General features: G+C 62.3%; 2 protein-coding genes across 2 annotated transcripts; both read left to right on the top strand.

Annotated features, from left to right (window-relative positions):
- The first annotated feature begins 298 nt into the window (after window positions 1-298).
- Window positions 299-5,082, top strand: REN (renin). Its single transcript, XM_032710351.1, has 10 exons — window positions 299-510; window positions 601-757; window positions 875-998; window positions 1,283-1,401; window positions 1,510-1,706; window positions 2,420-2,428; window positions 2,798-2,920; window positions 3,525-3,669; window positions 3,748-3,846; window positions 4,464-5,082. Exons 1-10 carry the CDS (start codon window positions 299-301, stop codon window positions 4,623-4,625), a joined length of 1,347 nt encoding a protein of 448 aa, XP_032566242.1. The 3' UTR covers window positions 4,626-5,082.
- Window positions 5,083-8,228: 3,146 nt separating this feature from the next.
- Window positions 8,229-17,262, top strand: ETNK2 (ethanolamine kinase 2). Its single transcript, XM_032710944.1, has 8 exons — window positions 8,229-8,447; window positions 12,128-12,387; window positions 12,867-13,004; window positions 14,089-14,231; window positions 14,343-14,426; window positions 14,952-15,121; window positions 15,763-15,836; window positions 15,985-17,262. Exons 1-8 carry the CDS (start codon window positions 8,229-8,231, stop codon window positions 16,055-16,057), a joined length of 1,161 nt encoding a protein of 386 aa, XP_032566835.1. The 3' UTR covers window positions 16,058-17,262.
- Window positions 17,263-17,388: the final 126 nt, after the last annotated feature.

The raw sequence follows: 17,388 nt of genomic DNA, 5'->3' as shown, positions 1-17,388 counted from the left end.
GCCCAGGCTTTGCAGAGGTAGCAGGACTGTGTGTGGCCCACATGGTGCCGGGTCCTGCTGTCTCCCCTCTTTTCTGGGGGCTGGGGCTGAGGGTGAGGGGCTCTCCTGCTTCAGCCACGCTGGGAAACCCCTTCCTCCTCCTCCTCCTCCTCTGCTGCTCTGCACCTGCTCTTCTTCGCTCCTCTTCCTCTCTCCGCGTGGTTAATGGTTGGATCCGATGATCCTGGAGGTATTTTCCAACCTAAGTAATCCTATGGCTCGGGAGCACCCCGAATCCCAAATAACCAAGGATGCCGAGATGGAGCATTTTGCCCCAGCGTGGGGCTGGGCTCAGCCCACGGGTGGCTGCCGGGGGCCGGTGGGTTCCTCCCGCAGCCCCACCCGCCGTGGGGTCCCTGCCCCGGGTGGGCTGAGGCGCATCCTCCCCGTGCGGGTGCGGTGGGAGCGGGACCCGCCGGGGTGCTGCGGGGAGCTGCTGCCATCTAGAGCCACCCGGCTGGAGTTCCCGAGGCGGGAATGCCGGGGTGCGGGTGGCAGGGAGTTGGGGAGGGGGGGGAGTGTTCTCCTTGAGCACCCCAAGCCCTGTCCTGGCCCCCGCAGGATCGCGCTGCGGAGGATGCCCTCCATCCGCCAGACGCTGCAGGAGATGGGGGTGAAGGTGTGGGACGTGTTCCCGGAGCTGCGCCAGGGCAGGCGCGGCGGCGGGGCCGGTCCCAGGAACGGGACGGCTCCCACCCTCCTCACCAACTACCTGGACGTGAGTCTCTCCCTTCCTGGGGGTTTGTCACCCCGGTGTCACCTCACGGATCCCCCCTGGCTCGGGTCTGCCCGAGCTGTGCCCCCAGTGATGCCCCCCGTGCTGTGCCTCTTCCAGACCCAGTATTTCGGCGAGATCAGCATCGGGACCCCCGCGCAGACCTTCAAGGTGGTCTTTGACACGGGCTCGGCCAACCTGTGGGTGCCGTCCTACAAGTGCTCCCCCCTCTACAGCGCCTGCGGTGAGTAGGGGGGCACGGCCGGGGCCAGGACTGACCACACACCCCCAGGCTGGGCTCAGTGAAGGGGGGCAAGTCCCTCCACCTCGGGGGCTGCTCGGGGTGGGCCGCTGTGGGGGTCTGGTTTTTCGACAGCCCTTTGCGCGGGGGGTTCTGCCTGTTGCTGCCCAGTCCCCTGGCACTGGGGCACGGTGGGTTTGTAGTCACACAGGGGACATTCCAGGGGAGCAGAGACCCTCAGCCCCCTCTCTCTCACTTCCTTTGATGCACGTTCTCCCTCTCCCCAGTCTCCCACAGCCGCTACGACTCCTCCAAGTCCCGGACCTACATCTCCAACGGCACCGGCTTCGCCATCCGCTACGGCAGCGGCAGCGTCAAGGGCTTCCTGAGCCAGGACATCGTCACGGTGAGGGGGGCTGGCACTCACAAGGAGCTGCTCACACGCTGGGGGCTCTCTGGGGGGGATTTCACACCCCCCCCAGCTCCCTGCAAGGACCCTCGTGCCCTTCCCCAGGTGTCAGACATTCCCATCATCCAGGTGTTCGCCGAGGCCACGGCGCTTCCCGCCTTCCCCTTCATCTTCGCCAGGTTTGACGGGGTGCTGGGGATGGGCTTCCCCAGCCAGGCCATCGACGGCATCACCCCCGTCTTCGACAGGATCCTGTCCCAGCAGATCCTCAAGGAGGATGTGTTTTCTGTCTACTACAGCCGGTGGGTCCCGTGGGGAGCTGGGGGGGGGTTGGTTTTTAGGGCATGGGCATCAGAACAGTTGGCATCTTGGGATTGGGAAAGAGCCATGGGATGGGGCTGTGGGATGTGGGGTGGGAGGGATGAGCCCGTGGAGGACCCCTGGAGGAGCTGGGGGGGAATGAGGCAGCACAGGAGGCAGAGCCGGGTGGAGGTTTGTCCAGAGCTGTGAGTGGGACTGGAGCAATCCCAACCAGCAGGAGATTTAGTTAATTTGGTGATTTTGATTAGTTATTGGCAAACTTTAAAAGCAAAAACAAAGAAACAAACAAAAAAACCAAACCAAAAAACAAACCAAACCAAAAAAATCATTGAAGAAAAACCTGCACCGGCAGCCAAACCTCCTTTCATTTCTTGCCCCAAAGGGTTGTGCTCCAGCACCCCTCCTCCCAGCATCCTCAAAACCCACTGGAGCAGTGGGAGGGCACACCCTGGCAGGGCAGGAATCCTGCCCCAGGCCCCAGACACAACAGCCTGGCACTGTGCAGTGACAGACTCTCAAACACACCCCCAGATCAGACACGGTACCTCCTGACCTCAGCCAAAGGTTGCATCAATAACAAACAAAGCCTAAGGAAGGGGCTGAGGTTGCCACTGGCACCTGGGCGCCACTTGGGTGTCCTGGGGACAGGGGTGCCCTCAGTCCACAGCCTCACAGAGCATCCCTCTCTTTGCAGAGCCTCCAAGTAAGAAGACACAGAGCACGAGCACCCTCGATGGCACCCACTAACAGCTCCTGTGTGCCTCAGGGTGGGCACAGCCCCCCTGCCAGCCCCAGGCCAGCCCTGCTCCAGCTCACACTCTGCAGATGCCCTGGCTGGGTTCTGTCCACGTTCCTGCTCCCCTCAGGAGCCAGCACAGACCTGCTGGGACACCCCTGCATGCAGCACCCCCTCCCACCCCCCTGAGCTAACTCGGGGTTTCTCTGCTCCAGCTTGCTCTCCACCACTTCTCACCAGCTCAGCAGAGCCTCGTGGCCGTGGCTGCTCCCTCCTGGCTGGTTTTTCGGGGGCAGCAGCCAGGGGGGAAACGCTCCACTGTGGTTTGTGCCCTAGGAATGCTCCTCTGAAACCCGGGGGGGAGATAATCCTGGGAGGCAGCGACCCAGCCTATTACACCGGGGACTTCCACTACCTGAACGTCAGCAAGAGCGGCTACTGGCAGATCAGCATGAAGGGGTGAGGGCAGGGAGAGCCCCTGCACGGCACCGGGAGCCATGGAATCATGGAATCACTTAGGCTGGAAAGACCTCTAGGATCCTTGGGTCCATTTAGCCCAGCACTGCCAAGGGTGCATCCCAGGGACCCCCGTGGCTGTGGGAGGGGGGGATGTCAGGCTGGCAGCCCGGGAAGGCGGTCCATGGAGCTAAGCACTGCTGGGGGATGCTTTCTCCCCGCTGGGGAGGAGCGGGGTTGGCTCCTGCAGCTTCTCTACACTCAGCAAGGAGCCAGGAGAGCTGGGAATGCAGAGGGGGTGGCACCGTGGGCTGATCCAGCTTGGAAGCCGCAGAGGAAGAGTTTAACCCCCTTTAGCCCTGCAGGAGGAGCGTGAAGCGCTGAAACAACTCCGCTTTGTTTGAACGAAAATAAACAAACCCTGCACATGACAAAGCTTAGCTTTCCAACCGGGAAAGCTGCAAGGGAGGGTTCCCGGGGCTGCTGGAGAGCCCGTGGGAGCAGCACATGCTCTGCCTGGCCACAGCTCCTCGGAGAAAGATGTCACGCTCCTGTGAGCACCCCTGGCATCACCGTGGGATATTCAGGGGCTTCCCTCCCGCTCCAGGGTGTCCGTAGGGGCTGAGATCCTGTTCTGCAAGGAAGGCTGCTCGGTGGCCGTGGACACAGGGGCCTCCTACATCACCGGCCCCGCCGGGCCCGTGTCCGTGCTCATGAAAGCCATCGGGGCGGCCGAGATGGCCGAGGGAGAGGTGAGTCCCCCCCACACCTGTACCCCACTCCATCCCTGCCCCAGGGAGTGGGCTCAGGGCCACCTCCTCCTCCCACAGTACGTGGTGGACTGTGACCAGGTGCCTCAGCTGCCCAACATCTCCTTCCACCTGGGGGGGAAGGTCTACGCACTCAGCGGCTCAGCCTACGTCCTCCGGGTAAGCTGTGCCCTCCTGGCTCCCCTAAAGCAGCCAAAATGAGCCCCAGAATGATGCTCCTTGTTTTCCCCAAACCCTCTTGTTGGGCAGAGGTGTCCACATGAGCCAGAGCAACCTGTGGCTGCTCCCTTGGGTGGTTCTGGGGAGATTTGGGGTGAGCAGCAAAGAGCAGAGACAGGCATGGATCCTCCTCCAGGAGGTTGGGTTTTAGGAAGAGGTTCTTCCCCCAGTGGGTGGTCAGGCACTGGAACGGGCTCTCCAGGGCAGTGGTCACGGCACCAAGAGCTCATGGAATATTTGGACAGTGTTCCCAGGCCCATGGTGTGACTTTTGGGGATGGTCCCATGCAGGGCTAAGAGTTGGACTCGATGATCCTTGTGGGTCTCTTCCACTCAGCATGTTCTGTGATTTTTGGGGTTGTCCTGTGGAGGGCCAGGAGCTGGACTAGATGATCCGGAGCATCCTGAGCTGGAATATCCCTCCCAGCTCAGGCTATTCTGTGATTCCATGAGGAAGGAACACCGTGGCCAAGCAGAGGGTGTGGAGCTGGGGGTCTGTCCCTCCCTCGGGATCTCCCTCCTGGCACCGCCATCACCACTGGGGTCTCCCTTTTGCAGCAATCCCAGTACGGGGAGGACATCTGCGTGGTGGCTTTCTCAGGGCTGGACATCCCACCCCCAGCTGGTCCCCTCTGGATCCTGGGTGCCAGCTTCATCGGGCACTACTACACCAAATTCGACCGGCGCAACAACCGCATCGGCTTCGCCACGGCCCGCTGAGCCCAGGGGGCTGGGAGAGGATGGGGGGAACCAGCCTGGAGGCAGGAGAACCACCGGGAAGCAGCGACTTGGAGTGCAAAAGAGAACAGCAGTTCCCTTCCCGCTCAGCCACCTCCTCTCTCTTCACTGAAGCAACTGCAGTCCTTGCCTTCTCCCACTCCCAAACCCCCGCGCCGCTTCCCGGGAGCCTCTGCTGCAAAGGGAGGGCTGAGCCTGAGGCACATCATCCTGGTGAGTGCTCAGTCTGGGAATCCAAGCGGAATCCTGTGTCCGGAGCTGCTCCTCCAGGGACTTTGGTCCCTTTCCAATGGTACAACCCGCACACAGGGGGTTGCTGCTGGCGTGGAGGGGCCCGCAGGCTGAGCAGGGATCATCTGTTACCAGTCCCTGGGATTCTTTAATTGGAAGGAAAATAATCTGTGTTTAATGATAGTTTTAGCTGGTGTTAACCCTACCCCTCCCCGTGACTTTGATATTAAACAACTTAGAGCAACTGGACACTGAGTGGAGGCTTGTTCTTGCAGAGGGGAGAGGTCAGACACCTTCATGAAGGGAACTGCACAGCAAATGTTCCCCTGCCAGGACCCACCACTGCATTTTTGTCCCTCCACTTCATAGGAGTGCAGCACCCTCCCAGCCACTGCCACAGCAGCCACCTGTAGGCAAATCAGGGGCTTTGCCAACAGCAAACAAGCTCTTTCTGCAGGAAATGAGATGCTGTGTGGGCTGCTCAAGCCTCAACCCGCCTTCCCAGGGGAGGTCAGGACCACTGGTTGCACCCCTGGGGGCAGGGACAGGGCTGGACATGGCTCCTTGGTCTGTCCCACCAGGAAGGCAGCTCTGCTGCCCCTGAGCCTGTTTTTATGGCCATACTGGCTCCAGCCAACAACCAGAGGCTTGTCTCTGCCCTGGCTCTGTGCAGAGATCCCCCTGGAGCTGCCAGCCCAGTGCCAGCTGGCCTGGAAGGAGGGACAGACCAGTGCTCCCAGCTGGGGGCTGACATTTCCAGTTCTGTGGGAGAGCTGTGGCTCTTCCAGCTCCAGCCCAGCAGCTGCAAATCCAAGTGCTGCCTAAAGCCAAGGGCTGTGCAGTGCTCTCCCACCCCCAGTTTGACCAGTTCAGGTGCCGTGAGGGCCATGTCCACAGCTGAGTGCTGGGAAAGGTGCCTGGAAAAGGGAGTTTGGGCTCCTGAGTAGGGCCTGGAGTGAGTCAGTCTCCCCATGGGAGTGCAGCCCCTCACAGAAGCTTCTCACCCTCCTTTCTGCAGCCAGCAGTGACTGCTGATGAGTTCCCAGTGCTGATGAATTCCCAGAGCTGCCTCTCAGCTGCAGGGATGTTTGGGAGAGGGATGGCACCGAAGCAGTGGCTGCTGTGTGACCTTTCCAACCAGGTATGCTGCAGCCTCTGCTCTGTTCCCATCCCTCCCTCCATGGATCCTCATTCCCTGCCCTGCCCCACGGCAGTCTTGGAGCGGAGAGGATGTGGCTGAGCGGATGTTTGTCCCTCCTGGGGGAGCCTCTGCAGCCACGTAGCATTTAAACCTCTTAATGTTGGGATGCACAACCCTGGGTCTCCAGAGATGGGAAATTCAATGTACCCAAACGTGTGATGTGTTTCTTCCCCTCCCCTTTGCAGTGCTGCTCCATCACGGGGGCGAGGGGAGCGGTGGCAGCTCCTCTTGGGGGCCTGGGAGTGCAGGGAAGGGGCCCCAGCAGCCACAGTATCTCCCTTTCATCCAGCATTTCCTGAGCTCCAGGCAGCTGCTCATCAGCACAGGAAACCCCAGGAGCTGGGAGTGGTGGCAGCCCAGGCAGGGAGGGGTGGGAGGGAGGGCAGAGCTGCCTGGAGACCCTCGGCAAGGGGGGATCTGCTCAGGTCAGCGCTGGAGCCACAGCCCGGCCTCTCCACAACCTCCTGGATGTACAGAGATGGTGGAAAGAGCCTCCCCCTCCTTCCTACCACAGGGAAGCTCCACTTGGAAATAACTAAGCCTCCTCTGCCCTCCTCTACACCACAAAGGCTCTGGTGTGGAGAAGACTGCAGTGGATGTGAGCTTGTAAATGTCCCGGGTGACTTCAGCCCCCACGCTGGCTTCTGCCAGAGCCCTCAGCTGGAAAACGCTCAGGCTGGCCTGAAATAGGATGTTTTTGTGGATCCAGTTCTATTCCTATTCAGCGCGGTTGTTTCAAGCAGCAGGAGGAAAAACGCCGGGGCCGCTTGTGGTGCTGCTCCGCGGCCCCTGAAGCCAGGCCATCAACACCTCTAATCGCCTGCTCCGGGGGCAATTTCCCGGTGGAAGCGGCAGCCCTGGCTGGGAGGCACCACTAACCCGCCATGGCCCGGATTAGATCGTTCCGGGAGAGCAATTAGGCCACGCTCAACCCAGCAAAGCGCGGGAGCAATTATGCCCATCCTATTAACACTGACAGAGCTCGCTCTATATTTAGAAACACGGGACCCGGCTGGTGGATTTTCCCCCCCCCTTCCTTAAATGATTTTCCCCAGGTCTCCATGGTCCATTTAGCTGATTTCAGCCGCAGCCAGCTGTAAACTTTGGAGGGGGCATTCTCTGCTCCCAGCCGTGTGCTGTTGTCATTTCCTCTGATAATGAAGCCGGGTTGGAGCCGTGTCCAGGGGCTGCGGGGGCTCTGCCACTGGGCGAGTTCTGCTTTATCTTTACCCACCAAACCCCTCCCCAGCCCAGCCGTAAATCCCCTTGGGAGGTCAGCACTTGGTGGGCACGATGGCAGCAGGGCTGGAGAGGTTATCCCGAGGGGACACATCCCGCCTGGAGTCCTGGGTGCTGCCAGCTCCTCTCGTGCGTGGCATCCTCATCCTTTTGATTCCCAAAGGGATGGAGCGGGGGGATGTGCGGAGCCCCCGGGATGGCTGAGGGGCTGAGAGGATGGACGGGGAGGCGCTGAGGTGGAGAGCACCGGCTGCATCCCGGTCCCCTGGGATGACTTAGGGGTTCCGGGAATGGATGGGGGAGACATCCGGGATGAAGGCAGCAGAGTCCCGGGATGCTGCTGAGGGCCCCCTGGGATGGCTGAGGGGCTCCGGGGATGGTTGTGGAGGGCACCGGCAGCAGGTGCGGCGGTCCCGATCCCGGCCGGGTGTGGATCGGGGGTGGGTGCGCTGCCCGGGATCCCGGTGCGGGTGAGATGCGGGTCCGCGGCCGGGTCCCGGTGTGGAGCAGGTGAGATGCGGATCCACCGGCGGGTCCCGGTGTGGGTGGGATACGGATCCGCTGCCAGGGTGGCAGTGCGGGTGGGGTGCGGGTCCCGGTGCGGGTGGGATGCGGATCCGCTGCCAGGGTCCCGGTGCGGGTGGGATGCGGGTCCGCCGGCGGGTCCCGGTGCGGGTGGGATGGGGATCCTCTGCCAGGGTCGCGGTGCGGGTGAGATGCGGATCCGCCGGCAGGTCCCGGTGCGGGTGGGGTGCGGATCCTCTGCCAGGGTCGCGGTGCGGGTGGGATGCGGGTCCGCCGGCGGGTCCCGGTGCGGGCGGGCGCTGCCGCTGGCGGGGAGGCGGGCGGGAGGCGGGCCGGTGACTCATGGCTTCCCAACGGCGGGCGGCTCCTCCCCGCGCAGCCCCCGGCACATGGGCCGCGGCTCCGGCAGCGCGGAGCTGGCCATGGCCGCACCGCCCGCCCGCTGCCCCGACTGCCCGGGGCCGGGGCCGGAGCGGGGGGGCGGCGGCGGGACCCCCGCCGTGCCCCACCTCGGCATTGCGGTGGACGAGCGTGACGTGCTGCCCGGGGCGCTGCGGATCGTGCGGGAGATGAGACCCGGCTGGGAGCCGGCCAGGGTGAAGACCAAGGTACGGGGGGGGGGGAGGGACACGGCACCCTGCGCAGAGACCCCACACACCCTGAGAACCGGCCGCCGCACCCCCCGCGGGGGTCGCCCAGGGGGGCTGCAGAGCCCGGCCGGGCCGGCGGGTAAGGGGTTATAGGGTCCCCCGAGATTATAGGGGTTCACCCGGGGGCGGCTCTGGTGCTCACCCTGGGGGGCTACAGGGTCTGCCCTGGGGGGTCTGTGGGGTTCAACCCTGAGGGGTTACAGGGTCTACCCGAGGGGCGCTGTAGGGATCATGCAAGGGAAGCTGCAGGGTTCACCCAAGGGGGTCTGTAGGGTACACGCAAGGGAGTCTGTGGGGCTCCCTGTGGGGGGCTATAGGGCCAGCCCTGGGACAGCAACAGAGCTCACTCGGGGAGGCTGTAAGATCCACTGGAGGGTGACTGTAGAACCCACCATGGGGGGCTCTAGGACCTGCCAAGTTGGGTATGATGCACTGTCCCCTCACTTCTGGTTCTTTCTCCCCTCCTCTCTCTGAGCATAACTGGGACCCATCAGATGTGCAAAGGGGTGACACCCCCATCACACACATCCCCACAAGGTTCAGGGATCCCTCAGGTGGTCACCGAGAGGTGACTGTGAGAGCAAGTGTGTCCCCCACGGTCCCTGCGGGCTGCCAAGGTGTGGGCTGAAGGCTGGAGGGTGCCCACAGGAACTCCTGGGAGCTGCTCTCGCTTGGGTTACTTGTTGGCTCTCACCTTTCCCGGGTTGCATGGGCTGAGCTGCAGTTCAGGTGGGAGTTGGAGTCCAGCTCTGAATCCCTTGCACGGGACAGGGCTTGGCCGTGTGGAGCTGGCAGGGCTTTGCTGGCAGAGCAGGGCTGGCACCTGCCTGGCACGGCAATCCCTTTCCCCCTCCTCACCTCTGCCCAGGGGTACCAGGTCCCTGTGAGACAGGCTGGTGGTGTCTGTGCCCTCAGCAGCCTCCTGGCGACGGGCACTGGAGTGTGGAGGTGCAGGAACTGGGTGCACTCGAACGTCTGCACGTGTGTGTGTGTGTGTGTCCTCCGCAGGCACATGCTTCCCGTGTGCCTGGAGCGCCATTAAAAATGTATTAATAGCCAAGTGTAATTAAATACAAGAAGCTGCAGGAAAATCCATCTGAAAGGGCAGATGGCAATAGGCAGGAAGCTGGGAGCTGGAGTTGTAGGGGCAGGAAATGTCTCTCTCTGTGCAGCGCCCGGCACAGACCTCGGTGGTTGTGGAAGGACCCCGGTATCCAGGCTCTGCAGGCGTTGGAGGGGTCAGTGTTCAACAGCAGCTCGTGTGTGTGTTTTTAATTTAAAAATAAAGGGGGAAAAAAAATCATAGGGGTTGAGGGAAAACCCTCCTGTTGCTCTCAGCTGCTATTGCAGGAGCCGTTCGGGAGGGGACTGGAGCAGTGCGGGGTCCTCAGCTGGTTCCCATTAGCATTCCCGGTCCCTTTCCCGGTGCCCTGGAGCTGTGCCCGGTTCACACCACCTCGTTGCCCGGTGTTGGTGCACAGTTGCCTGCAGGGGCTGTACCAGGCTGTACCAGTGGCACGGGAAAATCTCCCGGAGCTCAGGGCAGGGTGTGGAACACTGGGAGAAGGATCTGGGTGCTCGGCCTCCCCTGCCTGCCCTCTCCTTGCTGGGGGCTCCAGGTTTGCCCACTTCCCAGGGCTCCTGCTCCTCATCCCTTAAGCACCTCCGTGCCGGTGAGTCAGCCCACTGTGCTCTCAGGGAAGCACACACTCCTCCATCCCTCATCCCGAGATAAGAGCAGCAGCAGCGACCAGAGCCAAACCCCTGCAAGGACTCTGGCATGGCTGGACTTTTTCAGCCTGATTTTGGCAACAAGTTGCCCTGCTGCAGCCTGGCCCCGGGCTGGGGGTGCTGGGTCAGCCAGCACGGTGGTGCTTTGGGAATGCTGAGGGGGTCTCCAGCAGGTGCAGCACCAGGTGTTGGATTTTGCTGCCTCCCTTCAGCACTTTCGCACAGGGCTCGGGTCTCACTTCGCATTTAGTTGCTGCAGAGCTCCTGGTGTGGAGTCACACGCTGTCACACGCCTTTTCCTCCGTCCCTGCTGTCACACAGCTGCAGCAGGGAAGGATTTGGGCTGGTAGCAGGGTGGCTGCAGTCTGGATCCGCAAGGAATAGCACCAGGCATCTCCCAAGCAGCTGCGCTCATTCCTTGGGAGCTGGAGGAGCTGCCGCCTCCAAAGCAGGCGAGCCCCTGCGTGCAGGTTGCTGAGGAACCACGTGTGCGTCTCCAAAGTTAGTGGCCTGGAATTCAGGGGGGGATAAGGCTCAGTAATCCCGTTAAACCTGCTGGAAAGGGCTGATCGGGCCGTCGGGCAGCAAAACCAAAGCAGCACAAGGACTTTGCTGAGCATCTCGAGGTGGAGCCGCTCACCTGCGGCTGAGAGGGGACAGTTTTCTGCGTGGACGGGCCATGGCACCTCTGCTCCCTGAATTTCCAGCCTCTGGGGCCCGGCAGGACAAGGAGAGGAGGGCTGAGCGCGGCACCGTGGTAGAAACACAGATTATCTGCCCTGGGAAAAGCAGCTTGAGAGGGTTCAGCCTGTCCCAGCAGCCCCCCAGGATGAGGTGGCTGCCTCGCCGCGTGCTGTGCTCCCCCCAAATCCACCTCCAGCTGTGGAGCAGGGGCCGTGAGCGCCGTCTGACTTCGGGGGTCTCATTCCAGTGCTTTGAGTTCCCCCTCGGGAGGCTGCACGGGGAGCCCTATATATAGGCACCCTATATGGGAGCGTGGGTTGCTGAGTGGGATGTCTAAAATTATCCATCCCACCCCCGGGCTCCGCGGCTGCCGGAGCACGAGCCCTCACCCCCCTCCTGCTCCGCCAGCATCACACCTGCTCCGGCTCCCCGATCCCAGAGGGAGGAAGGAATCGTTCCCACGTGGAGCAGCAGCAGGCAGGGGGACCGCGTGGGGCTGAGCATGGGGGGCGATCGGGGCAGGAGTTTCCCGTGAGGTGGCAGAGACCCAAAAACCCCTCAGGGGCACTGGAGGTGACCGAAATCCCGGCGGGATGGGGAGCGGAGCCCGGCAGCAGCCCCGGCATGTGCACGGGCAGGCGGCCAGGCCGGAGCGACGGGAGAACAAAACTCCCTTTCCATCTGCGAGGAGCCGTCAGAGCCGGTGACACGAGACGTCCCCAGCAGAGACATCCCCGCCTATCAGCGCCCCGGCCCCGCGGGGAGGGTCGGAGGAGGGGATGGGGTGGTGGTGGTGTTTGCTCCAAGTTGTTTTCTGCCTTGCTGGGCTTTCCCCCCCACCCCCCCATCTCGTTTCGTGCCAAAAGATTTACGCCGGTTTTTTGGGAGCGATTCCTGGGGCTGCTCCTGTGCCAAGAGTGCTGGCGGCACATCTGGCCTCGGCCATTCCTGAGCTGTTCCTGAGCTGCCAGGTGAAAAAAAGAGCAGGATTTCCACCAAAGCCACCAGCTTTGGGCCCGTGGCTCCCCGCAGAGCCCCTGTTCACCCCCGAGCCTCCAGGCCTTGCAAACTCGTGTCACCTCCCGCGGGAGCTGTGCTGCCTCACGCCTTCCTTTGCCCGCTCCTGCCGCTGCGGTGCTGCTTCTTCCCTGGGATCTGCTGGTGGGAAGGGGTTTCCCCGTTCCCAGCTGGCACGGCAGCAGGCCACCCTTCTCCCCCTGCAGCTCTTCACGGATGGCATCACCAACAAGCTGGTGGCCTGTTACACGGACGAGGGGATGGCGGACGCGGTGCTGGTCCGTGTCTACGGCAGGAAGACGGAGCTGTTGGTGGACCGGGAGACGGAGCTGAGGAACTTCCAGGTGCTGCGTGCCCACGGCTGTGCCCCTGACCTGTACTGCGCCTTCCAGAACGGGCTCTGCTACCAGTTCCTGCCGGGCATCGCGCTGGGGCCCGACCACGTGCGGGACCCCCACATCTTCAGGTGGGTGGGTGGGACCCCCGTGTCCTCCTCCGGGGAGCCCCAGGATGGTGGGATCAGTGCTCCTCCAGTGCTGCTCCCTGTTTCCAGCTCTCCCCTCGCTGCTGTGGTTCTGGAGCAGCACTGGGGCGTCGCTGTGTGCGGGGTCCTGGGTGGTGCTGGGGGATAAATGGGCAGCTGGGTTTGTCACCAGACCTTTAAGGCGTCAATTTTGGCGAGTGGGAGTTTCCTGGGAGCCACAGCTTGGGGCTGAGCTTGCCCTGGAAAGGTGAACGCTGCCTGAAATGCTCCAGAGGCTGATTGCTGAAGTGGACAGGGTTTCAGCTGTGCTTAACCCTGGGTTTTTAAACACTCTTTTTGGGGAATCCCCCTCAGCACATCCCAAGGGTCTTTTGGGGATGTCCTGAGGGGGATTTTGAGGAGCACTCTCCTCTTGGGAGCTGCTCAGAACCCCTCTCACCCCTCGCCTGTGCTCCCCCCAGGCTGGTGGCTCAGGAGATGGCCCGAGTCCACGCCATCCACGCCAACGGGAGCCTCCCCAAGCCCATCCTCTGGCAGAAGCTGCACAAATACCTCACCCTCGTGAAGACAGAGCTCAGCCCAAAGGTATCCAACCCCAGGTAAAGGCAGAGGGATCCCAAAGAGCCAGGCTCTGGCTTGGGCACCCGCTGCCCACCCAGCTCTAAGTCTGTGCAGGTAAAGCCTCTGTGGGAACCTGGGGATGGTTTTGGGGCTGGATCTGGTCACGTGGCCACTTCTGGATCACGATCCCTCCCTGAACCCCAAAAGCAGGTGGGATGGAGGCACCTCCAGCACCTTCCTCCTGCCAGTCTGCAGGTGATTTTTGCCGTGTTAGAGCAGAGGCAGCTCAGGGATGTGTCTGGGCAGCATCCAGGCAGGATCCAGCCAGAGCCATGGCCTCCCACCTGCTGTACTAATCCTCCTCCTCCTCCTCGGAATTTAAGCCTAGAATAAGCTGGAGCTCAGGTCGTGCTTAAAGTGGGGATCTGAGCAGCAGGGGTGAGCTGGTGATGAATACTTGAAACCCAGCATAGATTAAAGCAGCCAGTTCCCACTTCAGACCAGTTCATCCCATTTCTGGGAGGCTGGGTTGACCCCAGGTGAGTGTTGGGGTGTCTGGGAAGGATTCGGGCAGCCCCAAGAGGCGGAGCAGGTGAATGAACCCCAAGGCGAGCCAATCATTAACCCGCGACAGGAGGCAGCAGGGCTTTTCTCAGCACTCCCCCCGCCGCAGGCAGACTTTACCCAAGCCCGCGCCTCCCGTGCAGCCAATTAGGCAATCATTAACGAGCTCTCTTCTTGGAACTGAGACGCCTGAGGTTACTGGGAGGCTACGTGCCCTGGCAGAGTCCAAAACATTCCCGTTGCCTCGGGGTTAGTCGGGTGTTCGGGGAGTGAGCGCTGGGGCGGTTCGGTGGCAGGTCGGGTGCATTTGGGGGGTGGATGTGGTGGTTTAGGGAGAAGGGAAGGGCTGAGGCCGGGCCGTGGTGTCTGCCAGGCTCCCCCGGTACCACGCAGCCACAGCTGCCCCCTCCCCGCCAAACGCAGCCTCGTTATCCCTCCTTTGTGCCACTGATGGGCTCGTTTACCAAACGCACCGAGGGAAGCCGGGGCGACGCCGCCCCTCTGCCCCCAGCGAGGCTCCCCGAGGGCAGCAGTGACTGCACCCGTCCCCTTCCCCAGCCTCCAGCAGGACGTGCCCAGCCTGGAGGCGCTGGAACAGGAGCTGGCCTGGATGAAGGAGACGCTGTCCCAGCTGGGCTCCCCCGTGGTGCTCTGCCACAACGACCTGCTCTGCAAGAACATCATCTACGACAGGACACGAGGTCTGTGGCAGCAGCTCCGTGCGCCCAGCGAGGGGTGTGTCCCTCACCAACCCCCCCCGGGGGCTGTCACCTCCATCTCCCCCCCTCACAGCCCCTGTCTGTGCCCCACAGAGCACGTTCACTTCATAGACTACGAGTACACCGGGTACAACTACCAGGCTTTCGATATCGGGAACCACTTCAACGAGTTTGCAGGTGAGCTGGGCTCCTCTCCCTGCACCAAAGGTTCTCCCAGCACTGGCAGTGGCTGTCCTGGGGTCTTCCCATCCCTGGGGATGGAGGAAGGAGTTGTATCCCCAGTTCCATGGTGGGAAATGGGGCTGCCCTGGGATCTCCCCATCCTTGTGGATAGAGGATGAAGTCATATCCCCCATTCTGTGGTGGGAAATGAGGTCTCCCCATCTCTGGGGGTGGAGGAGGGAGTTGTACCCCCAGTCCCGTGGTGGGAAAGGGGGATGCCCATGGTTAGAGTGATGTGTGAGGGTGGATGGGTGTCTCTGCTGGCACCGGGCACCTGGAATGCAATTCCTCCATGAGCCTGGCTCTTGACCATAAGTCTGGGTGGGTGCCTTGAACCAGCAGTCTATCCTTGGTCTGTGCACACCTGGGGTTTGCTCACCTGGTTGTGCATGACAAGAGCCCCGTGGCCACATCACTTGGCCGTGGTGGGTCCCTCCCTGTGACCCCCATGCCCCCACTGACCCCCCCCTCCCCTCTCAGGTGTGAAGGAGGTGGATTATGGCCTCTACCCCAGCAAGGAGACCCAGCTGCAGTGGCTGCACTCCTACCTGCAGGCCTACAAACAGCTCACCCAGGGGGACCCAGGCGGCTCTGGGGTGTCTGAGGAGGAGCTGGAGACTCTCTATGTGCAAGTGAACAAGTTTTCCTTGGTGAGTGGTGGAGGTGGGAAGGAACCCAGGAACGAGGGGTGGAAATGCAGCCCAGGGGATGGGGTTTTCTCTGCTTTTGGGCTTGCAGCTTACCTGGGGAGGATGAGGGTGCAGGTACCAGCCTGGGGGTTTGAGGGCACACTGCCCCAAAGAGCAGCACCTCAGAGGCACTGAGCCCCTGGGAAAGGTCACAGACAGTACTGGCTGCCTGCAACCCCACCGATGTGTGCCAAGGGACAACGTGCCTCTGATAGCCATGGCCTTGGACATCCCTTCAGAGAGGCCAGACATGAGGAAATCCTCTTTGGTAATTGCCATGGGCAATCTGAGCCAATTTTCTGGATACTTAGGGCAAAATGTCATCTGGTTTCCTGGCAGGAGGGACATTCCTGCCAGTGCAGGGGCTGGTACCCTGACCATGCTGTGTTCAGCATCCTTCCTGCTGCCATCCCTCCCTCCAGCAGGGACCAGCCTCTGGAGGGTACAAAAGTACAGGTGTGGGCCAGCCCCAGCTGGCTACCACCCCTCCTGTCATCACAGCAGTGGGAATTCTGGGGCCAGGCCAGGAGAGGCACGAGCAACTCATCCCGTGGGCAGAGATGCTCCATGCCTGCTCCTAATCCTTGCTTTGTCTGTTGCAGGCATCCCATTTCCTCTGGGCATGCTGGGGCCTGATCCAGGCTAAATACTCTACCATAGACTTTAATTTCTTAAGGTGAGTGCACCCCGTTTGCTCCCAGCACAGCTCAGTGTTCCATCTCGGCAGCCAGAGGATCCCATGGTCCCTCCGTGCCACGGCCGGGGGACACGGGGCTGGGGGGGACAGAGCCCTTCAGGTGTGTCCCTCTCTCGTCTCTTGGCAGATATGCAAAGTTAAGGTTTAAACAGTACTTCAAGATGAAGCCGGTGGTCACAGCCCTGCAGGTCTCCAAATAGCCCCACTGGCTCCGAGCCCCCGAGCTCTTCCGTCCTCGCTGCGTCCACGGCCCCGCATCCCCCTCGCCCTTCCCCACCCCGCCGGGGGCGAGGGCAGGTCCTGACGGTGGGCAAGGGGGAGGAGAGGAGCTCTGACCCGGCCACCGACCAAAGGGGACCCTGGACATGCCCGAGACTGGACCATGAGATGCTGGAGAGGCCCCACGGCCCCGGAGAGGCCGCTGCCCACACGAGGCAGCCCCACCATCGCCTTAACGCCGAGCCCCGCTCGGCCCCGTGCCCGGCAGGTCCGTGCCCTGCTGGCACTGCTGCTGCTTGGCCTGGCACCCAGTTTGCTCCCTCTGTGCTGTCCCCGAGGGGCAAAACGGGTCCCTCCTGTCTGCTCAGGAGCCCCCAGAGCTGCCCAGTCACTTTGCTGCCCGGTGCTCACGTTGTGCCCGTCGCCTTTGCTGTGCCGTCTGTCCTCTTGTGCCCTGGGTGCCACTGGGGCTCTCACTCCCAAACCAGCACCTTCCCTGGGTCCATATTGATCCCAGGCATGGGACCCTTTTCCATGAGGGATGGGAGCTGCTGTGCTCCAGCTCTGGTGGTGCGAAGGAGGAAGGGGCAGAGCCAGCTGTGAGCCACGTGGGTTTGGGGCCAGGGGGCTGCTGTGGGTGGGCCCTGGGTGTCTGCACCCCCTGTGCTGTGCTCAATCCATGGCTGGCCCTGCCTGTCCCCGTGGCTGGCCCTACCTGTCCCCACGGCCATGGTCTCCCACACCCCCATTGGCTTCATGACTTCCCTCATAGCATCCTGTGCTTCCAGAGCAGGGGGCTCCCAGCTCTGCCTTCCCCGTCTCCCCCGGGGGCTGGGGGTGTTGGTCCTGCCCCTCCACCCTCCCTGTGCTCCTCTCTGGGCTGTGGGACCCCCTTGGAGGAGGTTGGGCAGAGCTGACCTGCTCCTGGAGCTGGGCACAGCTTCCCCCCCTCAGCACTCGGCTGCTCCCCCACCACAGGCTGTGTGAGGGCTGTCCTGGCCTGCTGAGCACTGTCCAGCTCATCACAGTGGTTGTGCATCACCTGGGGGTGGAATGGAATCCCTCCTGCCTTGGCTGGTGGCTGTCCCCTCCCTATGGGCACAGGAACCTCCCCCAGCAAGAACCAGGACTGTTGTTGCATCTGTGTTTGTTTCGGTGCAAAATAAAAGCTGCTGGTAGCTGAAAACTGGGGATGGTGGATCTGGGGGGGGGCTTGTGCATCCCTGGGGCTTGGGGGTGCTCCTGACCCTTCTGCAGCTGGAGGTGCCCCTTGCTGGGGGACTCCCCGTTCAGCCCTCGGCCCCAAACTGGT

Source organism: Chiroxiphia lanceolata, chromosome 25 (genome assembly GCF_009829145.1).
Source record: "Chiroxiphia lanceolata isolate bChiLan1 chromosome 25, bChiLan1.pri, whole genome shotgun sequence".
Taxonomy (NCBI): Eukaryota; Metazoa; Chordata; class Aves; order Passeriformes; family Pipridae; genus Chiroxiphia; species Chiroxiphia lanceolata.
Note: the sequence above shows the minus strand (reverse complement) of the source record. Positions and strands in the feature narration are given on the sequence as shown.

What these genes read in the sequence shown, in the direction of transcription:
- REN (XM_032710351.1), top strand. Translation starts at nt 299, where the DNA reads ATGGAGCATTTTGCCCCAGCGTGGGGCTGGGCTCAGCCCACGGGTGGC. An exon ending in TCCTCACCAACTACCTGGAC is followed by an intron (nt 758 to 874) that starts GTGAGTCTCTCC and finishes TGCCTCTTCCAG; the next exon opens with ACCCAGTATTTCGGCGAGAT. An exon ending in TGGCAGATCAGCATGAAGGG is followed by an intron (nt 2,921 to 3,524) that starts GTGAGGGCAGGG and finishes CTCCCGCTCCAG; the next exon opens with GGTGTCCGTAGGGGCTGAGA.
- ETNK2 (XM_032710944.1), top strand. Translation starts at nt 8,229, where the DNA reads ATGGGCCGCGGCTCCGGCAGCGCGGAGCTGGCCATGGCCGCACCGCCC. An exon ending in CGGCCAGGGTGAAGACCAAG is followed by an intron (nt 8,448 to 12,127) that starts GTACGGGGGGGG and finishes CTCCCCCTGCAG; the next exon opens with CTCTTCACGGATGGCATCAC. An exon ending in ATAGACTTTAATTTCTTAAG is followed by an intron (nt 15,837 to 15,984) that starts GTGAGTGCACCC and finishes GTCTCTTGGCAG; the next exon opens with ATATGCAAAGTTAAGGTTTA.